This window comes from Neolamprologus multifasciatus, chromosome 1 (assembly GCF_963576455.1).
Source record: "Neolamprologus multifasciatus chromosome 1, fNeoMul1.2, whole genome shotgun sequence".
In the NCBI taxonomy this organism is placed as follows: Eukaryota; Metazoa; Chordata; class Actinopteri; order Cichliformes; family Cichlidae; genus Neolamprologus; species Neolamprologus multifasciatus.
Window position 1 is genome coordinate 4,790,283 of NC_140439.1, and position 27,586 is coordinate 4,817,868.

A 27,586-nucleotide genomic window follows, 5' to 3' on the forward strand; every position below is an offset into this window, starting at 1 on the left:
ACTGAAAAGCCCGCACACATAACTTGTCCTTGAGTCTGTTTGTCCTCCACCTCAGCCGCCTGAATCTCCAGTTTACAATCACAGGTTAACACAATGTGCAAATCTGTTTTTTCTTTCAGAATGGACGGAGAAATGTTGACCTGGACCTGGCATTCTCACACAAAAAGAGAGGTAACGACCGACCGCTAATTTGCTCCGCTAATGTTTGGAGAGAGGACAATGCAGGTTTTCGGTTGTTATCGTTCACATGTTACTCTTGTCTCTCTGTCTTCTGATTCCTGTACGGATAGTTTATTTGCTTCTTTTGGGGCAGTTGAGCCCCAAACACAAGAGGAACTTCAAGCAAGTAAACGATGGCATGTTTCTTCCTCTTGTTAACTCATAACTCCATGACTGCCATACCCACAGCCTGCCCTCTCTGAGCCTCAACGTTTCATTTTGTAAAGAAAAAAAGAAAGATAAAGAAATCAGGATCACATAAACGTCTCCATTCAGGCCATTCTTCTGCTTGCGCTGTTACTTTGCACTATGATGGCTCATTCCTCGTGAAGAGTGTAATCTATTACTTTGAAGAATTTTCATGGAAATTTCTGGGTTGCACTTTTGAAGAAGTCATCAGTGCTGATACTTTGACTGAGTTGTTGTGTGGACGCGCTAGCCTGTTTCCCATTCCACTTCTCAGCCGCAGAATTCTTCCTCAGTGTGTGTTGGATACTCGGTGCATCCATCACAGGCAAACTCATAATGGAGGCTTGCGCCTGCATGTAGATTCGCCATTTGGCCATTTGATGAACTCCGGTCGAGTAATAATGCGCTCCTTTTAAGTGCTTCAAAGCTACTCAGCACATCCCTCAATAGATCCCCTGTGCGCACAAATACAACAAACAGGATCTTCTTCTCCTTCTCAGGCCTCCTCCACAGCTCACCAGACTCCCTGGCTGAGTCCTGGTTTCGGGCCAAGCTGAGCCGTCAGCAGAGTTACAGTTCAACGTACGAGGAGTCAGACCTGGACTTGAGCCGATCGCTGGGCATCCACGCTCTCATCGACAACATGGTCAGCTTCATCAGTGGTGACGTGGGCTTGGCTCCAGCTTTTAAGGAGCCAGAAGAAAGTATGTCCACCAGCCCACAGGCCATTATCCTGGCTATGGAGCAGCAGCAGAGCAGAGCAGAGGTGAGCGATTCCTCAGCGCTGACGAGAAGTCGAACCAAACGATGGTTAATCAGAGTCAGCGTAGTTGATTTTGTTCTTTTCTTCTATGAAACGTTTTTAATTCATTTGTGGAGGATTTTTATTTTTTATACGGTTATACCTTTTCAGAACAGAGCTGACAGTATTTTATACGTTTTCTTTGTCTTCTCAACAAATCAGTTGAAGACTGAAATCTGTAATGCCTGTGTCTCATTTCACTCAGTCTAAAATTCGTCAAAAGTTTGGGTGTTTATTTTCTAAAGAAGAACACGTCATCATCAAATTCAAAAACAATTCAAATGAGTCAGATGATATTTTAAAAATGTCTCTACAGTTTAGAGGCCTATCATCAACAGCTGTCAGTCCTCTGGATCAGTTTCCTGCTATGGCTGCTAATCCAAATCAATACATTTATAAGGCAAATAAATTAGTAGAAAAACCTTTTGCAGTTGTGTTGCACAGCTGGAAACCATGGCACAGCATTATTTAGGTTAGTTTAGTGTCCGAAGCATCAGTCATTTTTTTGTTCTCCAGTCGTCAGTTGCTCTCCTGAGAAAGGAAGGCTGTTGTGAGTAATTGTGCGGAAACTTAAAATCTCTTATCCATATCCCTTTAGGGAGCAGCAAAAACTGGCTCTGAAATAGACAGAAAAAGGAGTGGGAGGCCCGATGCACAACTGTGCAAGAAGACAAACATCTGAGAATGTGGAGTTTAAAACAGAGACACCTCACGGGTTGTAAACTGGCAGCTGCATTAAATAGTACCTGTCAAACACCAGTGTCAGCATCACTGTCACAATACGGCTGTGTGCAGGCAAGAGTAGGACCCAAACGCAAACTCGCAGAGACAAAAAGTAAACTCAAAAAACAGCTTTATTGCTGGCGTGGAGTGGGACACGAAAAACAATACAAAACTAAACTGGGAAAACTAAAGCACAAGGAGCCACAGTGAACATAACAACGCCACAGGGGAAGAGTAAAACAAAATGCAGGAACACAGGACCTCTTTCAAAATAAAATGGGAAACATAATGAAACACAAACATGAAGCACATGAAGGACAAGGGAGACTTAACAGGGGTTGGATACAGTGGAGGGGTGACTTCATGGTCTGAGACTGGCCAACCAAAAGAAAAGACTGAGCTGGGCAAAACAGAGCACACACACTGGATACAGGAAAACAGCTGTCTCCAGCAGAGTGAAAACCTTTCACCCAGTAAACAGTCAAACTGCAGCTTGAAGGACGTCTCCATCCATGTACCTTGAAAAATTGACATCTACAATCCCATGATCTTTGCATTTGAAGATTAAGAAATATTAAAACTATAGTTCTGCACCACACGTCTCAGGAGTTGGTCTTCAGACATTGTTTGGACAAATCTGTGTTTCTCACAAATTTGGAATCTATTTGTAGCAAAAGGGGGGATTTGTGCAAGTCATATAGAGCATGTACAGTAGCTGTTTGGTGTGGTTTGCATGTTTTTAGTAGCCACCAGGGGAGAAAACATGGTTTTGAAAGGACTTATGGGCTTATAGAACTCTATGAGCAAACAGCCCTCGGCCATGACCTCAGCAAACACTGTTCTAAAAAACAAGCACGTTGTTTAACGTTTGTGCTCAATGGATCCATTCTGGATTCTCTTGCCTAACACATGATACAGCAGTGTTTCCCAACCATTTGGAGCCACGGCACATATTTCACATTAAAAAAATCACACGGCATACCATTAAACAAAAATGTCACAAAAAGCATATTGATCATTTGCCCCTGAGCACCAGCAGTAGTGAAACTGGCTCGGTTTGTCACCAGTAGACCTTTTGTGCTTTCGTCTGACCACTGGTCACACTAAGGCCTTCATCTGGGTCGGCATTTTCTCCAGGAACCAGATCAGGCTGACTACTTTTTCTCTTCAGATATTTATCTATTGCTATTGCGTGACTATTATGTAATTTCTTCTTGTTGTCTTCTGTTTTACTGGCATTTGGCAACCCATTTAATTAGAGCAGGTAGTTGTACTCCCCTCTAGTGGAAGACAATGTGATTGTTCTGGCCGTTTGTCACACCGATCGCTTCGAGCGGGCTGGGTATCGTCTAACGTTGGGCAATATCTAAAATTTTTCCAACCGACATTCGACTTTCTGATGGGCAGAGCAATATATGCCCAGTATGCACAGTAGGGCTGCCACGATTATGTCGACTATCAAAATCGTCGACGACTGATTTAATAGTCGACGTGTCGTTCGAAGCTTTGTAAGATCACAAAAGAAGCAGGAATAAGTAGTAGGATTTAAGAGTGTAATAACGGACTGAAACAGAAGATGGCAGCACTGCATGTACAAGGATGCCAGCTGCCGTTAAACCCCGAAGAAGAAGAAGAAGCTGTGTCCCAGAATTCATAGCGCAGCCCAGCTCAGTTTCCAACAATGGCGGCAGCTAGTTAGTTTTAATATTACTCTTATTATTCTTTCTGGGTCACAAAATAAACGCTTAACATATTTTCAGGCGAGAATGTAGCTGTGTAAACCTCAAATATCTGCTCAGTTTATCAAGACACCACATATTTTCAAAAGCGCTCCGACGTTTTCGGAGACGTCTGTTAGCCACTAGCTCGATAGCTAGCCGGGGGCTAGGCTAACTAGAGCCGTGAGAACACCGGACTCCCGGCAAATCGTTTTCAAACCCACCGCTGTCTTTCGCTACTCAGGTTAAACAAATATAAGTCACTTAGATAACTTAAAATGTTATTGTTTGGCTTTTTTTTAGTATTTTATTTGTTCCTGAGTAAATCGGTTTGGCTGAGATTAAAGTTATAGTTTTTACACAGCTGAATAAACGTCAAGCAGACAGCTGATTATCAGAAGTGTGAGATGCTCGAGAATTTACTCCGGTGTCCTGTTATATTTTAGATAGCAAGGAGTTTATTAAACTTCACCGAAACAATCTGCAAATTTCATTAAAATTTAATAAACTATCATCTTGTCTTTATTTTTAGTTAGCACATACCTTAAACACTTAAAGCTGTAAGCTAATGATAGTTATATAAGAGCAGATGCTGCTGGTGCAATAAGCTGTATGTTTTATGTCCAATGGATGATGATCTGATTAGTGGACTAATTGCAAAAATAATCGGTGACTAGTCGACTATCAAAATAATCGTTTGTGGCAGCCCTACTTATCAGTCAGTATTCAGAATATTAATGTGAGTGTTGGCTGTGTTCTGTGTCCAGCTGCGTTTGGAAGCACTCCACCAGATTGTGGTGTTGATCTCAGGCATGGAGGAGAAGGGCAGCCAACTGAACAATGCAGATCGATCCAGCGCTGTCTTCCAGTCCTCGTCACTGCTCACCTCTGTCAGGTTGCAGTTCCTGGCTGGCTGTTTTGGCCTTGGCACTGTGGGAACTGGCGTGCTGAAGAGAGAGAATGTGCAGCTGCATCATTACCAGGTATGGCTCTCATCACAGGATGAACAATACCTCGAGTGTCTGGACAATTTGTGAGAAAGATAGGCATTACCTGTTATCTCATAGATTTGCATCTTAATGTCTTTACAGGATATTTGGCGTGTTAAAAAGTACGTAATAGGTGTCACAGTAGTAACGTAGCGAGCCAGCCAATGAAATGATTCAACTTTGCTGTCCTTTCTTGATGGCAACATAGATGCAGGTTTGCAAAAGTAATTATTGTTAATAACGATCATCATCAAAATACATCACTGGTTCATTTGGGTGCTGGAGCCACCAGGAAGTCCCGCCCTCTCTGCTAATGCTCATGATGTGGTTCTGATCTGCAGGGTGATCTGTTCCCTTTGTTTGCTCTGGGTTCCTCCAGGCACTATGTTGATTTTTGGTGTTTTAAAAATACAATGTATCAGCTGACATCATTTTCTTTCAGACACACAAAACAAACTGATTTCACTAAAATTTCTTATATGAAGCTATTTATGAGTTCTTACAAAGACAAATGTGACGATGACGTTTTTTAATCTTGTTTTCTGTTCATAACACGTCGCCTCTGTCGTGTGTCTTATTTACGTTTTTACATTTTCATTTACTGGAAGTATAAATGCAGATACCAATGTATCGACAAAAACCTAATATTGACCAATATGCCAGTCAATATGATACTAATATATTAATTATTAAGCCCAAATTGAAGAATTGACTCTTCTGGAGTTGATATTAATTATCTCCACAGCAATGCAACTCCAAAAGTGACCAGACAACATCTAGCATTCAGGAAGTGGAGAAATAGCAGCCTGAGCCTTTCTATAGCACTGTATCTAAGGACTGATTTAGGGTGACCTGATCCAGCCCTGACTACAAGTTTGATCAAAAATAAGCCTCAGAAGTACAGAGGGTGTCTGTGTCAAGAGACCAGCCACATGCTTTTCATTTAAAGATCACTAATACTTTTAAACTATATATGAGCATTTAATATCTGTACATGGATACTTTATCATCTGCTGAGCTGAGGTCAGGGCTCTAACACACAAAAGTCCATAAACTCGCTTATTTATTCACAACATTCAACAACAAACTCTTTGTCTGCTGATTAGACATGCAACCATCTTGCCTCTGGACAGCTGACAATTAGCATGCTTATACGCTAACATTATGCCAGCTAATGTTAGGCTCGAGGCCGAAAAGTCACATTTTGTTTCTGATGAAGAGTCTGATTGTATTCTCACATTGTATGAGGATTCATTTACCGAGCGTTCGAGTCCAACAGTGCTAAATCGCCTTCAAATGCAGTTTCAATAACATCGGTTAACAGCAGCTAACACTGGTAAAAACAGCAGAAAAGTTTAGGATATCCTAAACTCACTTTAGTAATGCTGTCATTGGATAGAAGTGAATTCATTGACTTGTCCACTCATATAAGACACTTTTTTATAATAATTTATATAATATAATGTGTTTTTCTGGATACACTGTGCTTTTTCAGCATTCAAAGATTGATGACACTGTGTCAGAGCACTGGCTATGAATTTCAGAAGGATCAGGCCTTAACTTAACAGAAAAGTTAGCAAATTTCTTTTCCTATTACAGCTACATCCACTTCTCTCAGGCCTAGGCTGCTCACTAGGGCCTGGGTATCATCACTGATTTCTATAATCCATTCGATCCGGTTTTCAAAGTCCCGATTCGATTCAACTTTGCCTCAGACAGAAATATTATAATTCTGATCATTTATCAGTACTGACTTCATCAGAATTGTGAGCATCACAGCAGATGCCTTTGTGTGAAAGTAACTGAGAATAAAACACAGAAAAACATGAAGGAGATTTTCCTGGTCTGGCTTTTTATAGCAGAAAACCTTAAAAATATTCTGCAATGTTCTGCATATAAAGTTTAAATTTCTTCAGTATTGAACAACAGAAAAAATAGGCTTTCTCCTCCGAGGTCATTTAAGTGAAAAAAAGAAAAAGACAGCAGCCGACAGCGCTGCAAACAACGGTAGACTGGTGGGTAATAAGCGAATGAATAATACAGAAAACACATTGGAGACGGGAAACTGTTCCTGAAGCACAGAGAGAGAGACAGAGAGAGAGAGAGCTGTGCATGAAGTGTGATTTTAATAGTCGTGGAAGCAAAACAGCAAAATTCATGACGACATTGATCAAATGTGAAGTGCAGTTTGCTGCTTCTTTTGCTGCTGGCTCGATGAATTTTGTTTGGAGAGACAAAACCTGCAGCTCAGAATCAGCACAAAAAGACGTAATCACAGCGCGGACCCGACGCATCAGAATCGCTGAGCTCCGACAGCGTGTCCGTGTTCGGGCCGTCGGGTGAGAAAGCTGAGAAAGACAAAGCTGATTCTGAAGCGTCGGGTCTGTGTTTACGTCTCTGTGTGGAGTCCGTGTACTTGCTCTCATTTGCTGTTTGGTTGTTGTTGAAATGGTTTTGTGAGCTTTAATCTGAGAATCTGGCGTTTCTGGCAAAACACAGTTATATTTAAAAGTCGATTCAGGATTTAATGAATCGATATCGCTTTATTCAAGCTACTCACCTCCCACTTCCACCTGCACTTTCAACTGGACCACGGCCAATCAGAGAGGTCCCGCCCCTGACTATCTCTGATTGGTTTAGTCCACGATAGGGGCATAATGTGTGTCTGTTGTTGACCACAGGGAAGGTTGCAGATTTTTTTTTTTTTTTGCTACCCGAACAGTTGGTCGCACAGGTGCAACCAAATATTTCTTTTAGTCGCGCTACTGAAAAATTTGGTCGCATTTGCGACCAAATTGGTCGCAGTCTAGAGCCCTGGATTGACAGATGAGGGTGAGTGGTAGTGGTGAGATTTCCATCTGTTCTTATTTTTTTTATATAAAATATTTCAGGGATTAAGTTCTGTACACTGGCACATAAACTCAGAGGGGCTGCCTGCAGTACAACAGGAGTTTACCTGTTCATCGTCATGTATCCTCAGTATAGGATCTCTGTATTTGTTTGACAGGAAGAGGTGCGTCTGTATTTTCACCTTCAGTGTTTGTGTAAAGGACTGACTGATTTGTTGTTTTGAACTCTGTCTTTGTGTGGCTGTGCGTTTGTTTTTGACAGGATGGTGTAAAAGCAGCAAAGAGGAGCCTGCAAATGGAAATCCAGACGGCTGTCCATAAGATTTACCAGCAACTGTCTGTCACACTGGAAAGAGCACTTCAGGCAAACAAGCACCACATAGGTAACCAAAGTGCTGCTGTATAGAACTGAGGAGTGTTCACAGCTGTACTGCTTACATTTATTTATGAAAGCTTATTGGAACTTTCAGGCGATAGCATCAGCTTCACCTGCAGGTAGATGTGAAGTTGTGTTTCCAATTGTGTGTTTGAAAAGAGAACTTAACGGCCTTACTCTACACCTCTAAAACACGAGGCCCAGCCTGTGAGCTTCTATTTGACCTCTTTCTTTGATCTTTTCATTTGTCACCGTAGAAGCTCAGCAGCGCCTCCTGCTGGTGACTGTGTTTGCATTGAGCGTTCGCTACCAGCCAGTGGATGTGTCTCTGGCCATCTCCAGTGGGCTGCTCAATGTGCTGTCCCAGCTCTGCGGGACAGAGACCATGCTGGGGCAGCCCCTCCAGCTCCTGCAAAAACCTGGCGTGTCTCAGCTCAGCACTGCCCTGAAGGTAGCCTCCACACGGCTGCTGCAAATACTCGCCATCAGCACGGGGTAAGAGCTCAACAAGGTGCAGTAGAGGAGTTGGTAAATCAGAAGCAGTGCAACAACAGTGTCTTTCCTTGTGTTTGCAGAACATATGCAGACAAACTGAGTCCCAAGGTTGTCCAGTCACTACTGGACCTGCTTTGCAGTCAGCTGAAAAACCTGTTATCTCAGGCAGGAGTTAGTCTGCTTCATGCTGGAAAAGAGCAGGAAGATGGCAAACATGAGGACAGCGCCGACTCTGAAAGGAAAGACTTCAGAGGTGAAACTCGTGTTTGTTGTCATTACATCTGTGTTTGTTTAACCCTTTAAAGCCGGTCAGAGCAGCACGCTCTGTTTTGCGTAACTATTTTTAAATCCCGGTAGCTCTGCAACTACGTGAGCTAGACCAATAATTTTTTTTGCATATGTAACCGGAGGAGTTGTACTTACATCTTATACCATCAGCTTGTCCTCGGTCACAGTTTCCTTCCACATATAGCTTTGCAAAAACTGCATAAAAAGCACTTGCAGCAACAAAAACATAATATTCCAGAAACACGCTTTGCCGATTTGATCAGCTGTTTGTAACACTTCCTATGTTGGAATAGACGTCAGCGTGAACTTTTGCATGTCCGCCATGACCTGCCCGAAACCGGAAGTGATGTCATTTTGCGGAAATTTAGGGTTTTTTTTACCATCAGGGCCTCATGAGCCTATACTGGTGTTTTTAAAAGTTATGTTTGACTTTATGACTTTCTGTGTGGTTTCTGGGATGCTTAGGACTCATATTGCACTGCTGGAAATAGTTTATTTTGATGCAGATGCTGCTTTTTTGCAAATTTGCATTATAATATTTATTTTCATTTTTCCTGCAGTGTATAAAAATTGGTGTATTTCAAAAATAAAACTATGAAGACACTCAAAATAAATTTCCTGTGGTGGGAAACTATTTTGTGCAACTTTTTTGTATTTACAGTTTTGAGGGATAAGCCTCTTAAATTTCTCTAACTAGAAATATATGTTAAAAAAACAAAAACGATTTTCAATTTTTTTGTAATTTATTGCACTTTTTTGCAATTTATGTAATTACTATGCACTTAATGCAGACATATTATTAAAATCTGGGCTGTAATGGTTGTATTGATGTATAGCAACTTGAAATGCTCCCAAAAATGGCTCCACAGCATGTAAACATATAATATAAGCTCTGGCGGACTTGGTTCTATGGTAGGTCTTAAAGGGTTAAAGCTTGTTTATTTTATTTAAAGCTTGAGATGTATAAGTCATTGACTTAGAAACACTCACATGAGTGATGCACTTTTGCATGAGGTTTAGATGATGTGGTGTGAACAGTATTTGCTTCAAAGAAAGTCTGTTTTTGTGTTTGTATAAGTGCAACCTGTTATTATACTTATTGCAATTCTGTTGATTTTCAGCTTTGCTGCGCAAACAGCATACAGCTGAACTGCACCTCGGTGACTTCTTGGTCTTCCTAAGGAGGGTGGTGTCCTCCAAGGCCATCCAGTCCAAGATGGCATCGCCCAAATGGACTGAGGTGCTGCTGAACATAGCAGCGCAGAAGTGCTGCTCAGGTACGAGAAACCACTATCGTGTATGGTGCTTTCTCAAATATAAACATAAGTGAAAATGACGTTTCCTGTGGTTATTAAATGTAGGTGTTCCTCTGGTGGGAAACTTGAGAACTCGGCTCCTAGCTCTTCATGTTTTGGAGGCTGTCCTGCCTGCCTGCGAGGCTAGCATGGAAGATGACCAAATGACACAGGTGCTAATAGTTTCTCTGTACAAGTCCTCAGTTTGTCCTACATGCCTGTCGTCAGTCCGCCAGCTTTAATATTTTCTTGTCCTCTAGGTCATTGAACGGCTCTTCTCCCTGCTGTCTGACTGCATGTGGGAAGGTCCCATTGCTCAAACCAAACACTCGATCCAGATTAAAGAAAAAGTTCAGGAGCTTAAACTACAGGTGTGCAGGATCACCTAGCAGTGGATGTGTCTTTATCTTTATTTGTTTATGTGGCTGACAGCTGCTTGAATTCACAGGGAGACACAGAGGAGGAAGATGAGAACCTTCCCATTCAGGAAATTTCCTTTGACCCAGAAAAGGCTCAGTGTTGTGTAGTGGAAAACAGTCAGGGGCTGACACACGGCAGCGGGGGTAAAGGCTACGGCCTGGCCTCGACCGGCATCTCCTCTGGATGCTACCAGTGGAAGGTACAGTATTTTTCTCATTGGCTCATTATGACTTGGAGACAGTGTTGGGAAGGTTACTTTTAAAATGTATTCCATTACAGATTACAGATTACATGCCCCAAAATGTATTCTGTAACGTATTCCGTTATGTTACTCAATGAGAGTAATGTATTCTGAATACTTTGGATTACTTAATATATTATCATGCTGTTTACAACTACATGAATGTACTATTGCTGTGATTTATTACTGTTACTGAAGGTCCGCGGCTCCGAACCGTAGTAAAGGGACCTCTGACTAATACGGTGGGTTCTGTGTCGGCTCGTAGCTGAAAACTAGCTTTACTTTGTTGTCTGGGTCAACTTTGCTAGCAGAGACAGAGAGAGGCGTTGAAAGGCTGCTGCAACTGAACTTATTGTTTCAGAGGAAAACACGAACACGGTGTACAGTCGAGTCTTAATAGCTTACTTACAACTGGGCTCGTCAGGCTCTCTTCTTGGCTGCAGTGGTTATTATTATATTTACATGCTTCCAGCTCCCGTTTCTGCTCGATGACAGCTCGTACTTTTCCTTTTTCTCCCTCCCTCGCTCACAGACACATAACGGGTATGGCAGTCCATTCTCCCTGCAGCACGGACTACACTGCCCATGATGCTACATTCTTTAGAGCTATACCTGTAACACTCTCTTATTGCCTTCATATTAAATACTTTTTTGAATAACAATTTAAAAAAACATTTCTTCACATCATTATGCGGCCACAAGTAGAGGTGACATGGGCTGTGAAATTGAGACACAGGAATTAGAGCCTCTTAATGCGTGTTTGTTTGGGTTTCCACCGGCGTGGAATCACCAAAAACAGAGCGAGCACAGCCTGACATATGAAACAGGAAGAGACCGCCGTGTAATCCATTTATTTCAACAAAGTAACTGTATTCTAAATACCACCTTTTTAAACGGTAACTGTAACAGAATACAGTTACTCATATTTTGTATTTTAAATACGTAACGCCGGTACATGTATTCTGTTACTCCCTGTTGGAGTCAAATTGTTAAATGTTGCCATTATTGTACTTAAATTTGTGAGTCTTGGTTCAAACTGTATGATCAAAGGTTACCCTCCCCAGCCTGTCGAACGGTGGGGGAGGCTGTGGTGTTTTATCACAGGCACATCCAATGTGAAGGTTCTGTTTTCTTGTTTAGTAAACGTCCTGCCTTCATGACCCCTTTGGTGAGCAGGAGGTCACACAGATGCACCCCCAAACACACACACACACACTCAGGTGCACACAAATACACACACACACACACACACACACACACACACACACACACACACACACACACACACACACACACACAGTGTTTTATAACCATGGGGTTTTTCACAATGGCTGTTTGTGTAAACTTTGTGTCACAGAAAGCTGCGGGGGAAGCTAGCGTGTGAAAAACTGGTCGAGCTGTTCGTCTCGCTTCGTTAACGGGAATAAGTCTCTGAACCAGCGGGTCTGCTGAGGCGCAGAGAACACTCAAAAAAGAAGATTAATATTGTTTTTATCAATTTTTCTGCTCGATTTCCTTATATAATAATAAAGCATAGCTTTGTTTTTAAATATCAGTAACACAGAGGTGGAAGAGGTGGCCTTTGTTTTTATTTTGCTCCCTACGTGTTTCAGACTCTGTTTGTTGTCACCTGCAGTTCTACATTGTGAAGGAGAATCGAGGCAATGAGGGGACCTGCGTGGGCGTGTCGCGATGGCCCGTGCACGACTTCAACCATCGCACCACATCGGATATGTGGCTGTACCGAGCGTATAGCGGAAACCTCTATCATAACGGGGAGCAAACGCTGACGCTCAGCAGCTTCACTCAGGGAGATTTCATCACCTGCGTTCTGGATATGGAAGCAAGAACCGTCTCCTTTGGCAAGAACGGAGAGGTGAGGGTGAAAAAGGAGAGCAGTCAGTTATTTGTGAAAAGACTTTAGTTAGAAATGAATAGTTCTTTCTCTAACTGTCAACGTTTGATCCCAAAGGAGCCCAAGTTGGCCTTTGAGGACGTGGACGCCACGGAGCTCTATCCCTGTGTGATGTTCTACAGCAGTAATCCAGGAGAGAAGGTAGGTGGCTGTCCGTCCTTTTAAACATTTACTCTTTGAGGCTCTTTAATGGAAATATTCATTTAAGATATCTGTGAAGTAATTTCACATGTTGTAATGTGTGTTTTCAAATACAGAAATAACAGTTCAACATATCTGCTAATTACAACTGTTAAACGTGTATCTAAAAATTTATTTGTAAATGTTCAAAAGCTGTTGTGACTTATAGTGAAACTTATAGGCAAAACGGATCATCATCTTCACTATAAAAAGTGATTAAACAGTAAATAAACAGTTTTAAAGTCTTATCATGCAGTGCAAAACTAATGTGACACACGACGCTGTTTTATGTGCCTGCATGCAGGCGAATACTGTCCACCAATCACAATTAATTAGCTAAGTAATTAGCACATGTCATCGACATGAAATGAAATCTTTTATTGATGAGGTCTGTCAGCTTTGGAACATCTTTGTGACAGACCCAAAAAGAGAATTGTTGAATTGCCATCCATCCATCTTCATCCGCTTTATCCGGGGCCGGGTCGTGGGGGCAGCAGCCTAAGCAGAGAGGCCCAGACCTCCCTCTCCCCAGCCACCTCCTCCAGCTTATCCGGGGGAACACCAAGGCGTTCCCAGGCCAGCCGAGAGATATAATCTCTCCAGTGTGTCCTGGGTCTGCCTCGGGGCCTCCTCCTGGTGGGACATGCCCGGAACTCCTCACCCAGGAGGCGCCCAGGAGGCATCCTTGTCAGATGCCCAAACCACCTCAGCTGGCTCCTTTCGATGTGGAGCAGCAGCGGCTCTACTCTGAGCCCCTCCCGGATGGCCGAACTTCTCACCCTATCTCTAAGGGAGAGGCCAGCCACCCTTCGGAGGAAGCTCATTTCCGCCGCTTGTATCCGCGATCTCGTTCTTTCGGTCACTACCCACAGCTCGTGGCCATAGGTGAGGGTAGGGACGTAGATCGACCGGTAAATTGAGAGCTTCGCTTTTACACTCAGCTCCCTCTTCACCACGACGGACCGGTGCAGCGTCCGCATTACTGCAGCCACAACACCAATCCGTCTGTCGATCTCCGGCTCCCTCCTCCCATCACTCGCGAACAAGACCCCGAGATACATGAACTCCTCCACTTGGGGCAGGAACTCATCCCCGACCCGGAGTTGAATGTTGAATTGCGAATAGTCAAATTTACATTATGGATTTTTGACTACTCAGACGCTTGTTTGTATCTACATTCATCTAACAACCGTTGATTAAACACTTAAAACACCTACCACAAATCACCTCAAAGAATCTGTTTCTGAGTATATGTCAGTTACTGTATATGTTTTGTCGTTATCTTTGGTCTCTAGGTTAAGATATGTGACATGCAAATGAGGGGAACGCCGCGAGACCTCTTACCTGGGGATCCTGTCTGCAGCCCTGTGGCCACAGTGCTGGCCGAAGCCACCATACAGCTGATCCGCATCCTACATCGCACTGACCACTGGACCCATCGCATAAACAAGACTATGATTGAACGACTTCACAAAATCAAACTGTGCTTTAGAGAGTCAGCCGGCGCTTCCGGCGGCGGCCTAGGACAGAGGCTGAAAAAGAGCCGCTCGGTGCAGAGCCGCGAGGAGCACGACACTCAGAGAGAAAGCCAGGAGACGCCCACGCGGACAGATGAGGAGAAAGGGCGCCACGGACGGCAGCACGGCTTGGGGGAACTGTCGGAGCACCACTTGAGAACCCTCTGCACAGAGGTGTGGCCTGTCCTGGCGGTGATTGGGGGGGCGGACGCGGGACTTCGGGTCGGAGGCAGATGTGTGCACAAACAGACCGGGAGGCATGCTACTCTGCTGGGTGTGACGAAGGAAGGCAGTACCTCAGCTAAGGTGCAGTGGGATGAAGCCGAGGTCACTATCAGGTATTGAATGAAAAGTTTTCTGCTGTTTATTATTCTTATTAAATGTAAAGCATATATGTTTATGACATACTGAGTGACTTTAACCTCCTGGGACCTGACATCACATTTTGGGTTGTCTACACCAGCGGTCTCCAACCTTTTTTGCACCACGGACCGGTTTATGCCCGACAATATTTTCACGGACCGGCCTTTAAGGTGTCGCGGATAAATACAACAAAATAAAACTAGTACCGGTACTGAAAAAAAGAAGATTTATTCATAACACACGTGAAAAGACCCAGGAAAACTGAGTAAACGATAAAAACGATAACAAAATAACGCTGAAAACCGATAAAAACCCTGAAAACTATACATTTCACACCTGAGCCTCAACTCTCGCGGCCCGGTACCAAACGACTCACGGACCGGTACCGGTCCGAGGCCCGGGGGTTGGGGACCGCTGGTCTAGACCACAATACTAAATATTGCTCTACAAGGGCCTGATATCCACTTACGAGGACGTTACCTGTCACTGTTCTATCGAAATGTAAAACGAATGCCCTCATATGTGGATATCAGGCCCTCAGAGAGCGAGATTTTACTTTCATCAGGTCCCAAACAGCCCAAATAGCAGAAGAAGTTAAGAATATGCCATGAAAGAGTTCGGGTCTTAGGAGGTTAAGGCTCAGACTGCAACAGTTGTTCTGTTTCTCCTGAATAATGACTTCAGGGGTTAAAAACGAGTAGCATCACTCTGCATGTGAAACGAGCTGTCCTCTAGTCACGTGTCCGTCTTGCTGAAGAACACGTGTCTACTGGAATGTCTTCATGTTTTCTGCTGTGTCCTCCTTCTAAATCATCATTTCACCCTCTGTTTTCCCTCGCTCCATTTTACTCTTTCACATCTTGACTTCGGCTTGTGACTCATCGTCCATACATTCTTCTGGGACGGTCATGTGTTGTACCCACATAATGCACCTTTTTATTTGTCTCGCATGCTGTGCCTTTTCTCTCCTACCCTTTCCCTCACTTTGTGTTTCCTTCCCTTGTCTCCTTTCACTCTCCACTCCCTTCTATTAAAGCTTCCCAACTTTCTGGTCGCCTAGTGACACTCCATTGTACAACCTGGAGCCGTGCGAGCCTTTGCCCTTTGATGTGGCCCGTTTCCGTGGCCTCACTGCCTCCTTGTTGTTGGACCTCACCTACCTTACCAGCATTCACGAGGACACTACAACAAAGCTCAGCGCCCGACGCCACGAGAAGAAGCACCGCAACACGCCCTCTACTGGGCACGAGCCGACCGGCGGCGAGGAGAAAACCGACGGCGAAGGGCACAACCGTAACGACTCAAAAGATAACGTCGGAGCCCCTTCGGCTGCCACAACCTCTGACCTACGAGTGTCCCACAGCCTCGATGAGGTGAAAGCACACGTGGCGCCCAACTCAAAGTCAGAGAGTGAGATCTCCTCTGTGGCTGGAGGCGGGGTAGGTGGGAATGAAACCTTTTTCACTTCTGCTCCTCCTGCTGATGGGAACAGGAAGAAAGGCCATGATCATGGCTGCCGCGGTCATGAGCCCTCTCCTTCCTCCATCACCACTCAGTCAGAGATCCATGCTGTGCAGCTGTCCTACCTCTACCTGGGAGCTATGAAGACCCTCAGTGCGCTGCTGAGCTGCAGCAAGTATGCTGAGCTGCTCCTCATACCAAAGGTAAAGACGCCCGCCTAGTACGTTTACTTAACCTGTAGCAGTCCATGCACTTGGCGTGCTGTGCAGCTCATAGGAATTCTTACAGGAAATCTTTGACTTCTACAGAAATGTGAACGTTTCTGTCTGTGAACTGTGTTTTTTAACAAGACTGATTTGTTCAATTTGACACTGCAGTGAACAGCTGCTTGCTACTGTACTAGGAACTGAGTCTTATAAACCTTTATCAAGGTTTATAAGACTGGTTGTTTGCATTTCCACCATGTGTAAAGTATGTTAAATTCTAGGGGTGCAACGATACACAAAATTCACGGTTCGGTTCGATACTTTGGTGTCACGGTTCGATATTTTTTCGATACAAAAAAATGTTCATGCTTTTTTAATTTGTCATTTATTAAAATTATAAATATATATTTTAACTCAAAAGTACAGTTTTTAAATTTAATGTTGCTGAAACAACAAAGTAATAAAAAATAAATCTATCTGATGGAGAAATCCCTCATCTTTGGAAAAGAGAGTTTATTACAGAGAAATGTCTCTTTCCAAAATAAAAGCTCTACTATACGCTTCTTCTGGGCTATATTCTCAGCAGCATAGTAAACATATCAGGTCCCCATAAGGAGAATCATGTGCTAACAGCTGTCTAAATGACTCGGGTAAAGTTTGTAGCATGCGTGCTTGTTGTTTTTGTCTGCTTCCACTTGTCTTTGCACGAGGATGATGTCGGAGTAAATGTGCAGTCATATTCGTTGTGTTCCCACTAGTGCTGTCAGCGCTAATCTCGTTAAAATGACATTAACGCCACAACACGGCAAATCTCCGTTAACGAGTTACCGCGGATCGCCCCGTGCGTGGGGCTGGACGGCCAACACGTTAACGAGCTAACTGCGCTAACACACTAGTTCCCACCCATGTAATTGAGCATTGCGTGGCACATCCAACATACTGTTTTACTTTAGTCCATGACTCGCTTACCTTCAGGGTCATACGTCACATGCAACGAGAGCTTAACTTCTGTCTGCTAGCTTGCGCTGCGCTCAGTGGATCTGCGTTCGACTACTCCGCCTAGGCTGCACTGTGGAGCGCAGATCCACTGAGCGCTCAACACAGACAGCATCGTCAGAAGGAAAGTTGATAAAATAAATTAAAAATTTTGTATTGTTCGATACATATGCGTACCGAACCAAAAGCACTGTATCGAACGGTTCAACATCGATACGAGTATCGTTGCACCCCTACTAAGTACGTATGTAAATACATTGTCTGAAGTTGGTGAAATCAAAGACAGATCTCAGTTAAATATTAGGAGATTTCTAACCACCACTTCTGTCCTGACCTCCAGGTGTTACCAGAAGCAACTCCCAGTGGGCACAACGCTGATCTGAACACCTGCACCAGTGCAAACCCAGCTGCCACCTCACCAGTTTACCAGGATGAGGTGGAGATGCGGGCAGCTCTGCAGTTCCTCATGCGTCACATGGTGAAGCGGGCAGTAATGCGCTCCCCCATCAAGCGAGCCCTGGGGCTGGCAGACCTGGAGAGGGCGCAGGCTATGATCTACAAGCTGGTTGTAAATGGGTTGTTAGAGGAGCCCAGTGGTGGCAAAGCAAAGGCTGGTGAGAACATGCAGATAGTTTCAGTTCAAAACCCCTAAAAGAGTCCAATTTATAATCAAGCCACATAGAATAAACTACAAATTATCTTTTCACAGGTGTGAGAAGTGAACCTGAAGGTGAGGGGGAAGTCACAGAGGGTGAGCAGTTGGCACAAACCCCCGTCACCACCAGTCCGTCAGCTTCCAGCACCACCTCCTTTATGAGCTCCTCACTGGAGGACACTACCACAGCTACCACACCTGTCACTGACACAGAGACCGTCCCTGCCTCGGAGTCTCCAGGAGTCATGCCTCTCAGCCTCCTGAGGTCAGAACAGATGGCACATATTGTTATTTAGCTAGTGCTAACGAGTAGCCGTGTGGGATTAAAGCAAGATCATTATTTTAATCCACCTGCAGGCAAATGTTCTCCAGTTACCCCACCACCACTCTTGTTCCGACACGTCGAGCCCAGACTCCTCCCGTGTCATCCCTCCCGACCTCTCCGTCAGATGAGGTCGGCCGCAGACAGAGCCTCACCTCTCCGGACTCCCAGCCCTCCAGACCACAAAACAGAACTGGTACCTGTAAGTGTGCCAAACTACAAGGAGCATTCTTTGGTTGGCCTGTGGAAAGCTTGGACCTTATCCATTATGGAAAAGTTGAAACAATAGACAAACAAACAGATATTTTAATATAATTCTGTTTTACTTTGTGCATCTCTTGATACTGTATTCAGCCGCCTGACCCCGATGATGATGATGATGTCATTGTTGTTTCCTTCAGCCCTGTCGGACCCCAGCAGCAGACTGTCCACGTCTCCCCCTCCACCTGCGATTGCTGTGCCTCTGTTGGAGATGGGCTTCTCCCTGCGCCAGATCACTAAAGCTCTGGAAGCCACTGGTCAGTCTGTCTCCAGTAACCGGCCCATTTTTGTCCATTTTCCTAAGAATCATAAAACAATGATGAGAAAGAGCAAGCGTGTTGTGGCGAATCCACTTAGCCAAACAAATGGACATCAGTTGTAGAAACGATAGTCTTTATTGGCTTCAAAAAGGGGAATGTACAACAAATAAACTTCTCGACATCAGAGCAACATAATGGCTTCCCGAAACTTTCTTTGCTAGCTAAAACCCAGAGTAACTGTCGTCTACCACAAAGGATTCTGGGAAACGCAGTTTTCTAATGAAAATACCTGTTAAATGCTCCCCTTTAGCAGAAAATTAAATCTATAATCAACAGCTCTCACTAAACATGTGACTAACACTTAAATCACTTACAAAATAACCAAAATGCTGTTATCAAACAATAAACTGCAATAAAGTTACAACAAAGTGCCTTTTTAAAATACATGAAGTCAGGGTAAAAAGATTATATTCCAGGAATAATCAAGATGTTGGTCGTGTCCAAATTCATGGGCTGCTTCCTCCTGAGGCCGCATTTGTAGACCGATTACGTCACAGCGACGCGCCGAAGGCTGTCCAAATTTGTAGACTCCTCCAAATGCAGCCGACAAATGCGTCCTCCTTTTCCCCGAATTTGAAGGATGGGTCGGGTGTGTCCTTCGTGGCCTACCATATCCCAGAATTCATAGCGCAGCCCAGCCAAACTCCAGTTTCCAACAATGGCGGCCGCTACTAAGTTTTAAAATTACTCATATTAATCTTTCTGGGTCACTAAACTTTTAACATATTCAGGCGAGAAAGTAGCTGTGTAAACATCAAATATCTGCTCGGTTTATCAAGATATCGCATATTTGCAAAAGTGCTTCGACGTTTTCGGAGACGTCTGTTACCCACCAGCTCGATAGCTCGCCGGGAGCTCGAGGGTCACTGACGCGGCCGAGAACGGCACAACTCCCGGTACATCATTTTCAGATCACCGCGGACTTTCGCTGCTCGGGTTAAACGTAATATATAAGTCACTTAGACAACCTAAAAATGTTATTGTTGGGCTTTTTTCAGTGTTTTGTTTGTTCGTGAGTAAATCGGTTTGGCTGAGATTAAAGTTATTCGATTAGATTAGTTAAAATAAAACTTTATTAATCCCCCGGGTAGGTTCCTCCTTGGTTTTCACACAGCTGACTAAACGTCAATCAGAAAACTGATTAAACAGAAGTGTGAGACGGTCGAGAATTTACACCAGTGTCCTGTTATATTTTAGATAGCAAGGAGCAGACGGCCGAGTTTATTAAACTCCACCGAGACAGCGGTGACGCTAATCAGAAGGCTGGACCGTCCAATTTCACAGCCGTTTACTTCCGGCCTACCCGACCTTCTGAGGACCCGGCCCACGTAGACCGTGAAGGCCGGGTCCTCAGGAGGATGCAGCCCATGAATTTGGACACGACCGTTGACTTATTTTTTCTACCTAAAATCTTGAATATTCTCAGAATGTTTCTACCTTTTCCTCCTGTGTAACAAAGTTTCTGTGCATCATTACGTGTCTGTGACGTGGCGTAATCCCCTACAAATAGTCGACCTGTTATGATATGTTTTTATCCCAGGTGCTCGAGGAGAGGTAGATGCTCAGAACATCACCGTGCTAGCCATGTGGATGATCGAACATCCAGGAACGGAGGACGAGCACGACGAGCCCCACGGCAGAGGCGGCGGTGTCAGCGGTGAAGCCCCCGACTCGTCCTGTCCTGGTGCCACAGCGATCACTGGAGCCAAATCTCTGGATAAAAACTCCTATCTGTGCTCTCCCGGGGTCATAGCCAGCGCAGACACTTCCGAAGTGGAGGAAGGTTTCAGCGAAAGGTACAACAGGGCGCTCGTTGCTCGCAGCGTGTTGCATTTTAATTACAACAGTAATTAAGTAGAGTATTAGTAGGATAAGTAATGTTTAAAAGTTGTGGTTAGAAGTTTACATACACTCATCATGGACATGTATGTCACAGTAACTGCTCTTATTCCAGGCGTCTGTAATGAAAAACTGGGTCCACAAATTTGAATTTATTTGGGATTTTCTCCAATCGACACAGGATCAAACATACATTCAACCAAATCTTTTAACAAGTAGTACTGAAGCCTATTCATTCCTTATTATTGATCATGATTGACAACTGATAGCTTCGCCCTCTCAATATAAAAATTGAAAAGTCCAAGGAACTCCGTGAAGATCTAAGAAATAGTGATGGGATTTAAAGTTAGAAGTTAAAGAATTTTAATTAATTAATTAATTCGTTTAAAGTTAAAGACTGTAGGTCTGTGGTGCTTTTACAAGCCTCCCAATTGAGAAATGGAAAGTACTGAAAGTCACCCCAACACAGAACAGAGGTGCCCAGCCTGCTTCCCTGACATGGGGAGGACGTGTTTATTGAGTGTGTTTCTTTTTCTGCAAAATGACAGCTCCTCTGCGACTATGAATACTGTTTATATTTTGTCTTCTAGTCCTGAGGGTCTGGATCAGGACAGTGCATCTGCATCCAGCAATGCCCCACTCAGAGGCCGCTCTGCTGCAGGCAGGAAACACCGCTTTGACCTGGCTGCACGCACACTGCTGGCTCGTGCTGGTGAGAATATTTCCCAAGTGTATATCCCACCTTTCTTTACAAGACAGTGAACATTTATCTTCCAGCTCATGGGAAACGTTGATTCTTTTGTAGCTGGACTGTACCGCTCGGTGCAGGCCCACCACAGCCAGTCACGTCGGGAGGTCTCGTCCTTACAGCAGCAACAAGACCCGGGTGCACTCTATGACTTCAACCTGGACGAAGAGCTGGAGATGGACCTTGATGAGGAGACCATGGAGGCCATGTTTGGCCAAGACCTCGCTAGTGACACTGACATTCTGGGAATGTGGATCCCGGAGGTACTGGATTGGCCAACATGGGTGTGTGACTTTAGAGCTGCCATCACGATTCTGCGGTTTCGCTTCATCACTTGTTGCTTCGAGTAAACTTACATGCACGCTGAAATAAACCCATGTGTTTGGTTGAACATTACCCATGAAGTCTTCTTGCATGCATGCATCAGGACTTTGCCCTGAAACTTTAAATCATGCAACTAATGAAATTCATGTTTTGGATAACTCGATCTTTATTCTCAGCACTGACACTGGCTGCTCACATCTGTCAGAGGTTCAGATCATATTGCATGAATGTGTTTTGTTTCTCTAAAACATCTTTGTGTCTGTTGTACATCAACAGCACGTGTGTGAGACAGACGATCGAGATGAAGTGGTAGTGTGCGAGCTGTGTGAGGCCAACGTGGCCAATTTCAATCAGCACATGAAGAAGAGCCACCCGGGCTGTGGGCGCAGCGCCAACCGGCAAGGCTACCGCAGCAACGGCTCCTACGTGGATGGCTGGTTCGGCGGGGAGTGCGGGAGTGGAAACCCCTACTATCTGCTGTGTGGCGGCTGCAGAGAGAAGTACTTGGCAATCAAAAGCAAAGCCAAAGTCCCCATTGTGGAAAGGTGTGCACGCCTGTGTGTGACAGCGACAAAGCAACAGGAAGTTGATTAGATTTTTACACTTCTGCAATGAAATGTTTTAAATTAGGGGAAAAATCTATTGAAACGATAAAAAAAATATTTCTGTACTTATTTCTATTATATTAGAATCTTTGTGTGATTTTATTTTGTGGTGTGACTTCAGATACAAGGGGCAGGCTCCCGACCTTCTGGGGAAGCAAGACAGTGTTTATGAAGGTAACGCGTGGTGACTGTGGATGTGATGCGTTGAACTGACACAACACATTTAGAATTTTCCTTCGATTTTAAACTCTGTTGTCTTTCGGTCTTGCAGAGGATTGGGACATGCTGGACGTCGATGAAGACGAGAAGCTGACAGGGGAGGAGGAGTTTGAGCTTTTGGCTGGCCCTTTGGGTCTGAGCGAGCGCAGGATTGTCCCCGAGGCTGTCCAGTTTCTAGATAGTGACCCGTTGGGAGCCTCTATTGCCATGGTGACAGCAACCAACAGCATGGAGGAGACTCTACTACAGATAGGTTAGAAAACATCAATAATTACCGTGTAGGGGACGTGTTCCTGTCCTGGGCAGCAAAGCAGTTCAGATCAATGAACCAGCAAAAATAGAACCAACATGTCCTGATATAAGGCCAAACTCTTTCCTTAAAAACTGTGTGGTGACAGCTAGGGTGACGTGCAGGATTTAACCTAGAGCTGGGCAATATAAGATTTTTTCATATCACGATATGTTTTTTAATTTCAGGTGATAACGATATATATCACGATATAAGCCAAATAACTATATTTGTAAGATTTAAATGTGCCGTTGCTCACAAGTAAAATGTGAAATAATCAGCAGCTTGTTTTGATTTAAATATTTATTTCCCATAATAAGTTCAACAGGGTAGATGTACTTAACGTGAGACTTTTTCAGATAAATAAAGGCAAATATTGCAAACTACACAAAAGGCAGCCGCTAAAGCGTTTAAGTTTCAAAACAGAACAAACAAAACAGACTAAATTGTCAATTCCACTTAGAAACAAAATATTAATTCTAAAAATAAATCTTAGTTTGTTTTACAGAAGAACAGACAAAATTGACTAACTTTTGTCAATATCAAATAAACTGAGAACTAAAAGGAAATTCTCAATCTCTCCTTGTTGTATAGCTGAGCTTTTCAAACAGTGTTAACAGTTACTTTAGTCTGACAAAAGCCGAATGATGAATTAGCGCTTCCAGTCAGAGACTGAGCATGCACCAGTTTATTGTATTTCCAGACTTGCTTTCGGCACATTTACAGTGGCTACTCTGTTTTTTGTCAGACTTGAAATAGCAGAAATACCTTCACCTACAGAACTTCTGTGGCTCTTCTGTTCGACAATCTCTCCGGCATTGGAACCATCATCGGTTTTCTCTTCGGTAACCTTCGCTCACGCTCTCGGTTGATTTTTCTCTAGTCGGCACACTCATTTCCTCCATTACCCGGCGGCACGGCGGCTGGCTGCTTCCCAAACAAATACACATGTGCAGCTTGGCACTTGTGCTGTACGTAACAAGTCACGTGATGTGACGCTGCGGCTGTGATTGGTTCGGCTCTGCGCTACTTAATTTGGATTGGCTGTTCTTCTTTTTTTTTTTAAGAGGACAAGAGCGATGAGGTCTATCGCAATAGTTAAATTTTTCTATTGAGAAAAAGTTATTTCGCAATACATATCGTTATCGTTCTATCACCCAGCTCTAATTTAACCCAAGTAGAATTTTATTACAGACAGGTCTGCCATTAAACACAAAATACTTTGCAGGGACCTAACCTGAGATACGAAGAAAAAAAAAACACGAATTCACCATCAGATCAGATGTGAGGTCACAAAAATAACTGTGTCCACACCTTTTAATTTCAGTCTTCACATGAAAGTCATTGTAATGCCATTAGAGTGATTCGCCCTGGTACAGTCAAGCAAACTTAGCCCCTTATCACAAGTTGGGGTTTTTGACTGTAGTGGCAGTAAACTGAGTGTGTGTTTGTGTGTTCAGGCTGTCAGACCTCGGTGGACAAGAGTTCCTCTGGTAGGGTGACCCTCGGTGAGCAGGCAGCAGCCCTACAGAACCCCCATGACCGAGTGATGGCACTGAGGAGGGTGACAGCTGCAGCTCAGGTGCTGCTGGCCAGGACTATGGTGATGAGAGCCTTGTCCCTGCTCTCCGTCAGGTAGCCTTTTGTATCTGCTGGAAATACTTTTTTAGCCTAAATAAGATACACAAGCCTTTTTTTAGAATTCAGAAATTCATGTTCCTGGGTGGATTGTCAATAAATGTGATAATATGTGAATAATCATGCTGTGAGAGTATTCATAATAATAATAGTACATCTATTTCAACCCTTTGGATAAGGTTGTGTATTCATAGATAAAATATTAATTTAAATATTTATGAATTGTGTTTGACAAACAGAAATCAGAACAATAAGTTAGTTTTTCTCTCCTTCCACACGTTCAGTGGATCAAGCTGCAGCCTCGCAGCAGGTCTAGAGTCCCTTGGTTTGACTGACATCAGGACTCTAGTCAGGCTGATGTGCCTGGCGGCAGCGGGCCGAGCTGGTCTTTCCACCAGTCCGTCCACAGGCCCGGGCCATGCTGAAAGGCCCCGTGGGGCCACCAAGACGAGCAAACCCATCTCCTGCCTGGCTTACCTCAGCACAGCAGTGGGCTGTCTTGCCTCCAACAGTCCCAATGCTGCCAAGCTGCTAGTTCAGTTGTGCACTCAGGTAAAGTATCATCACCCCATCATCTCCCTGATGACTGATTTGATTTTCAGCTTAGATATTGAAAACACTGTCACTGGGTGATGAGATTCCCCAAATTTGTTCAGTCCAAAAGGAAAAGATTCCTTCTCAAACATACCATTATATCGAAGTTTTATTCTCTCAAATACTGTATGTGGAAATCTACACATGCAGTAACTGACAACTTGAACAGAACCCCTTTTTATCTTTAGGTACTTTGCTACCAGCAGCCTGTAGCACCTAATTTATTGTGATTTCTTTTATACGAGTCTGCAAAAAATGCCAAAGATGACATAGTTTGACATGGATAAAAAAGTATTTTTCTACCAAGAAAGTTATTGCCAAAGAGCTACAATATATATATAGCATGTGTGGTGTGCAGTGTGTCCTTAAAAAAATGGAGTAAACTGGACAAGTACAGGTCTGAAAAGCTGTTTACAACAGATGAACTGTACCGGGAAGTCACAGCCTTAAGAAATAGGAAAAGTCCAGTAAAGACCTACAAAGAAAGATGGTCACAGTTGATCCATCTGCTGTTTGCAGTGCCTCATCAGAAATGGTCTCAGTGGAAAGGTGGCTGTCAGGAAGCCATCCTTGATCGCCAAAGAAGGGAAACTGGGAGAAAAGGTTAAGGTTTGCTAATTCATATCAGAACTGGTCTGAAAATCTAGAGCAACGGGTCTCATGAATGCACATATACAGAGGTGGTGTGATAAAGTCCACAGAAAGTAAAGAAATGTATGTTGGGTTGATTACTTATTTATTTTAACAATGCTTTTTGACAATGAATAAATCTTATACTATTGGAAAGCCGGTTTATGTCTCATTAAAAGGTGCAACATTAGTAAGGAAAATGCATTTGTAGGTTGAGCAGCAGGTGTGGGGTGCAGCTGTGACTTTTGCACAGTACTGTAAGTCATGTGGGATTTAAGATTGACAGCTGGTGATTGAAGAATCCAATGCATTGGCCAATATTAGGGCTGGGTATCGTCACTGATTTCTAGAATCGATTCAATTCCGATTCACAAGGTCCCGAATCGATTCGATTTAATTCGATTTGATTTGAATCTGGGAAATTTTGACAGTCAGAAATATTATAATTCAGATCAGTACATTTACATATTTTTGTATCTATAAAAAGGAAGCTGACACACGCAAGACTTTATCAAAGGTGTGAGCATCACAGCAGAGGCCTTTGTGTCAAAGTAGCTGAAGATAAAACAGAAAAACATGAAGGTGATTTTCCTGTTCTGGATTTTATAAAAATATTCTGCAGTACATCAAAAATGAAAGAAAACCATTAATCAACACATGAACATTACCTCTGAAGTTACAGAGGTTTTATTAGAGACACGACATTTTGCATTTTGAATAATTTTAAAAAGTTTAAATTTGTTCAGTATTGAACAGCAGAAATTAGGTTTTCTTTTCGGAAGAATGTAAAACGGGAAAAAAAACGTTGGCCGACAGCCTGTAAACAACGGTAGACTTGTGTGTAACAAGCAAGAGAATAATGAAGAAAACAGTAGAGAGAGAGAGAGAGAGAGAGCTGTGCATCGTGGTCAAAGCAAAACAGTAAAAGTCAGAGTGAATTCATGACGATGTTTATGTGAAGCGTAGTTTGGATCTTCTTTTGCTGCTGGTTCAGTCAATATTGTTTGGAGAGACATCAAACTAACAGCTTTAGAATCAGCACATAAAGGGCGTGAACACAAAGCGCCGACCCGCCGAAACATCAGAATCAGCGAGCTGTCGGCTTTCAGCCCCGACCGTGAGAAAGGCGACATCTCACTGATTCTGATCCGCGGTCGCGCTGTGTGTTTACGTCTTTGTGCAGAATCCGTGTTCCTGCTCTCATTTACTGTCTTAGCTGTTTGGTGGTTGTTGAAATTTTGTGAGGTTTAACCTGAGATTCTGACATTTCGGGCAAAATACATTTATATTAAAAAATCGATTCAGGATTTTAATGAATCGATTTTACGTTATCCAAGCCAGAATCGATTTTAATCGATAGATTGATTATAAAAACCCACCCCTACCCAATATTTGTTTTTCTTTCAGTCACACAAAGCAGTTTTTGTTCTGAGTTTTCCTTTTGCCTGTAACAGTACAATCATTATCTTTAATTTGTCTGCACAAACTGATTCAGATTTCATCAGACAGATTATCAATGTCTCCCCTTTCAGCTTTCTTGCACTTTAAAAATGTTGATCGATGTGATGCTTTTCCCCCTTTTCTTATCCAGAACCTGATCTCTGCAGCTACAGGCATGAATCTGACAACGGTGGACGACCCCATCCAGAGAAAGTTCTTGCCCAGCTTCCTGCGTGGCATGGCCGAGGAGAACAAGCTGGTTACGTCGCCTAACTTTGTGGTGACTCAGGCCCTCGTGGCCCTGCTGGCAGATAAAGGGGCCAGACTGAGACCTGCTTATGACAAGGCTGATATGGAGAAAAGAGGTTTGTAGACTGTGAGGAAAAGGCGTTTAGCTGTTCCATGTCATTTCACCTGTCATTGTTTCTCTCTTCATGGAATTGATCTTGATTACCTTGAA

At 43.6% G+C, this 27,586-nt stretch overlaps 1 protein-coding gene across 8 annotated transcripts in view; it reads left to right on the forward strand.

The window, feature by feature from the left end:
• herc1 (HECT and RLD domain containing E3 ubiquitin protein ligase family member 1) overlaps positions 1–27,586 on the forward strand; it is a 95,044-nt gene that overhangs the window by 34,998 nt on the left and 32,460 nt on the right. For 4 of the 8 annotated variants that reach the window (XM_085164984.1, XM_085165009.1, XM_085164992.1 and 1 more), the window contains exons 25-52: positions 120–171; positions 291–356; positions 909–1,174; positions 4,419–4,634; positions 7,752–7,872; positions 8,123–8,360; positions 8,441–8,613; positions 9,770–9,925; positions 10,010–10,116; positions 10,204–10,314; positions 10,392–10,562; positions 12,241–12,480; positions 12,577–12,660; positions 13,995–14,554; positions 15,616–16,243; positions 17,583–17,856; positions 17,952–18,162; positions 18,255–18,421; positions 18,621–18,737; positions 20,341–20,596; positions 21,230–21,351; positions 21,445–21,671; positions 21,988–22,256; positions 22,438–22,490; positions 22,588–22,788; positions 24,285–24,459; positions 24,747–25,014; positions 27,278–27,491. In XM_085164984.1, the coding sequence (XP_085021110.1) occupies positions 120–171; positions 291–356; positions 909–1,174; positions 4,419–4,634; positions 7,752–7,872; positions 8,123–8,360; positions 8,441–8,613; positions 9,770–9,925; positions 10,010–10,116; positions 10,204–10,314; positions 10,392–10,562; positions 12,241–12,480; positions 12,577–12,660; positions 13,995–14,554; positions 15,616–16,243; positions 17,583–17,856; positions 17,952–18,162; positions 18,255–18,421; positions 18,621–18,737; positions 20,341–20,596; positions 21,230–21,351; positions 21,445–21,671; positions 21,988–22,256; positions 22,438–22,490; positions 22,588–22,788; positions 24,285–24,459; positions 24,747–25,014; positions 27,278–27,491 (5,743 nt within the window). The remainder of the gene's footprint in view (positions 1–119; positions 172–290; positions 357–908; positions 1,175–4,418; positions 4,635–7,751; positions 7,873–8,122; positions 8,361–8,440; positions 8,614–9,769; positions 9,926–10,009; positions 10,117–10,203; positions 10,315–10,391; positions 10,563–12,240; positions 12,481–12,576; positions 12,661–13,994; positions 14,555–15,615; positions 16,244–17,582; positions 17,857–17,951; positions 18,163–18,254; positions 18,422–18,620; positions 18,738–20,340; positions 20,597–21,229; positions 21,352–21,444; positions 21,672–21,987; positions 22,257–22,437; positions 22,491–22,587; positions 22,789–24,284; positions 24,460–24,746; positions 25,015–27,277; positions 27,492–27,586) is intronic. The other 4 variants (XM_085165027.1, XM_085165033.1, XM_085164997.1 and 1 more) reach the window with 3 other exon arrangements.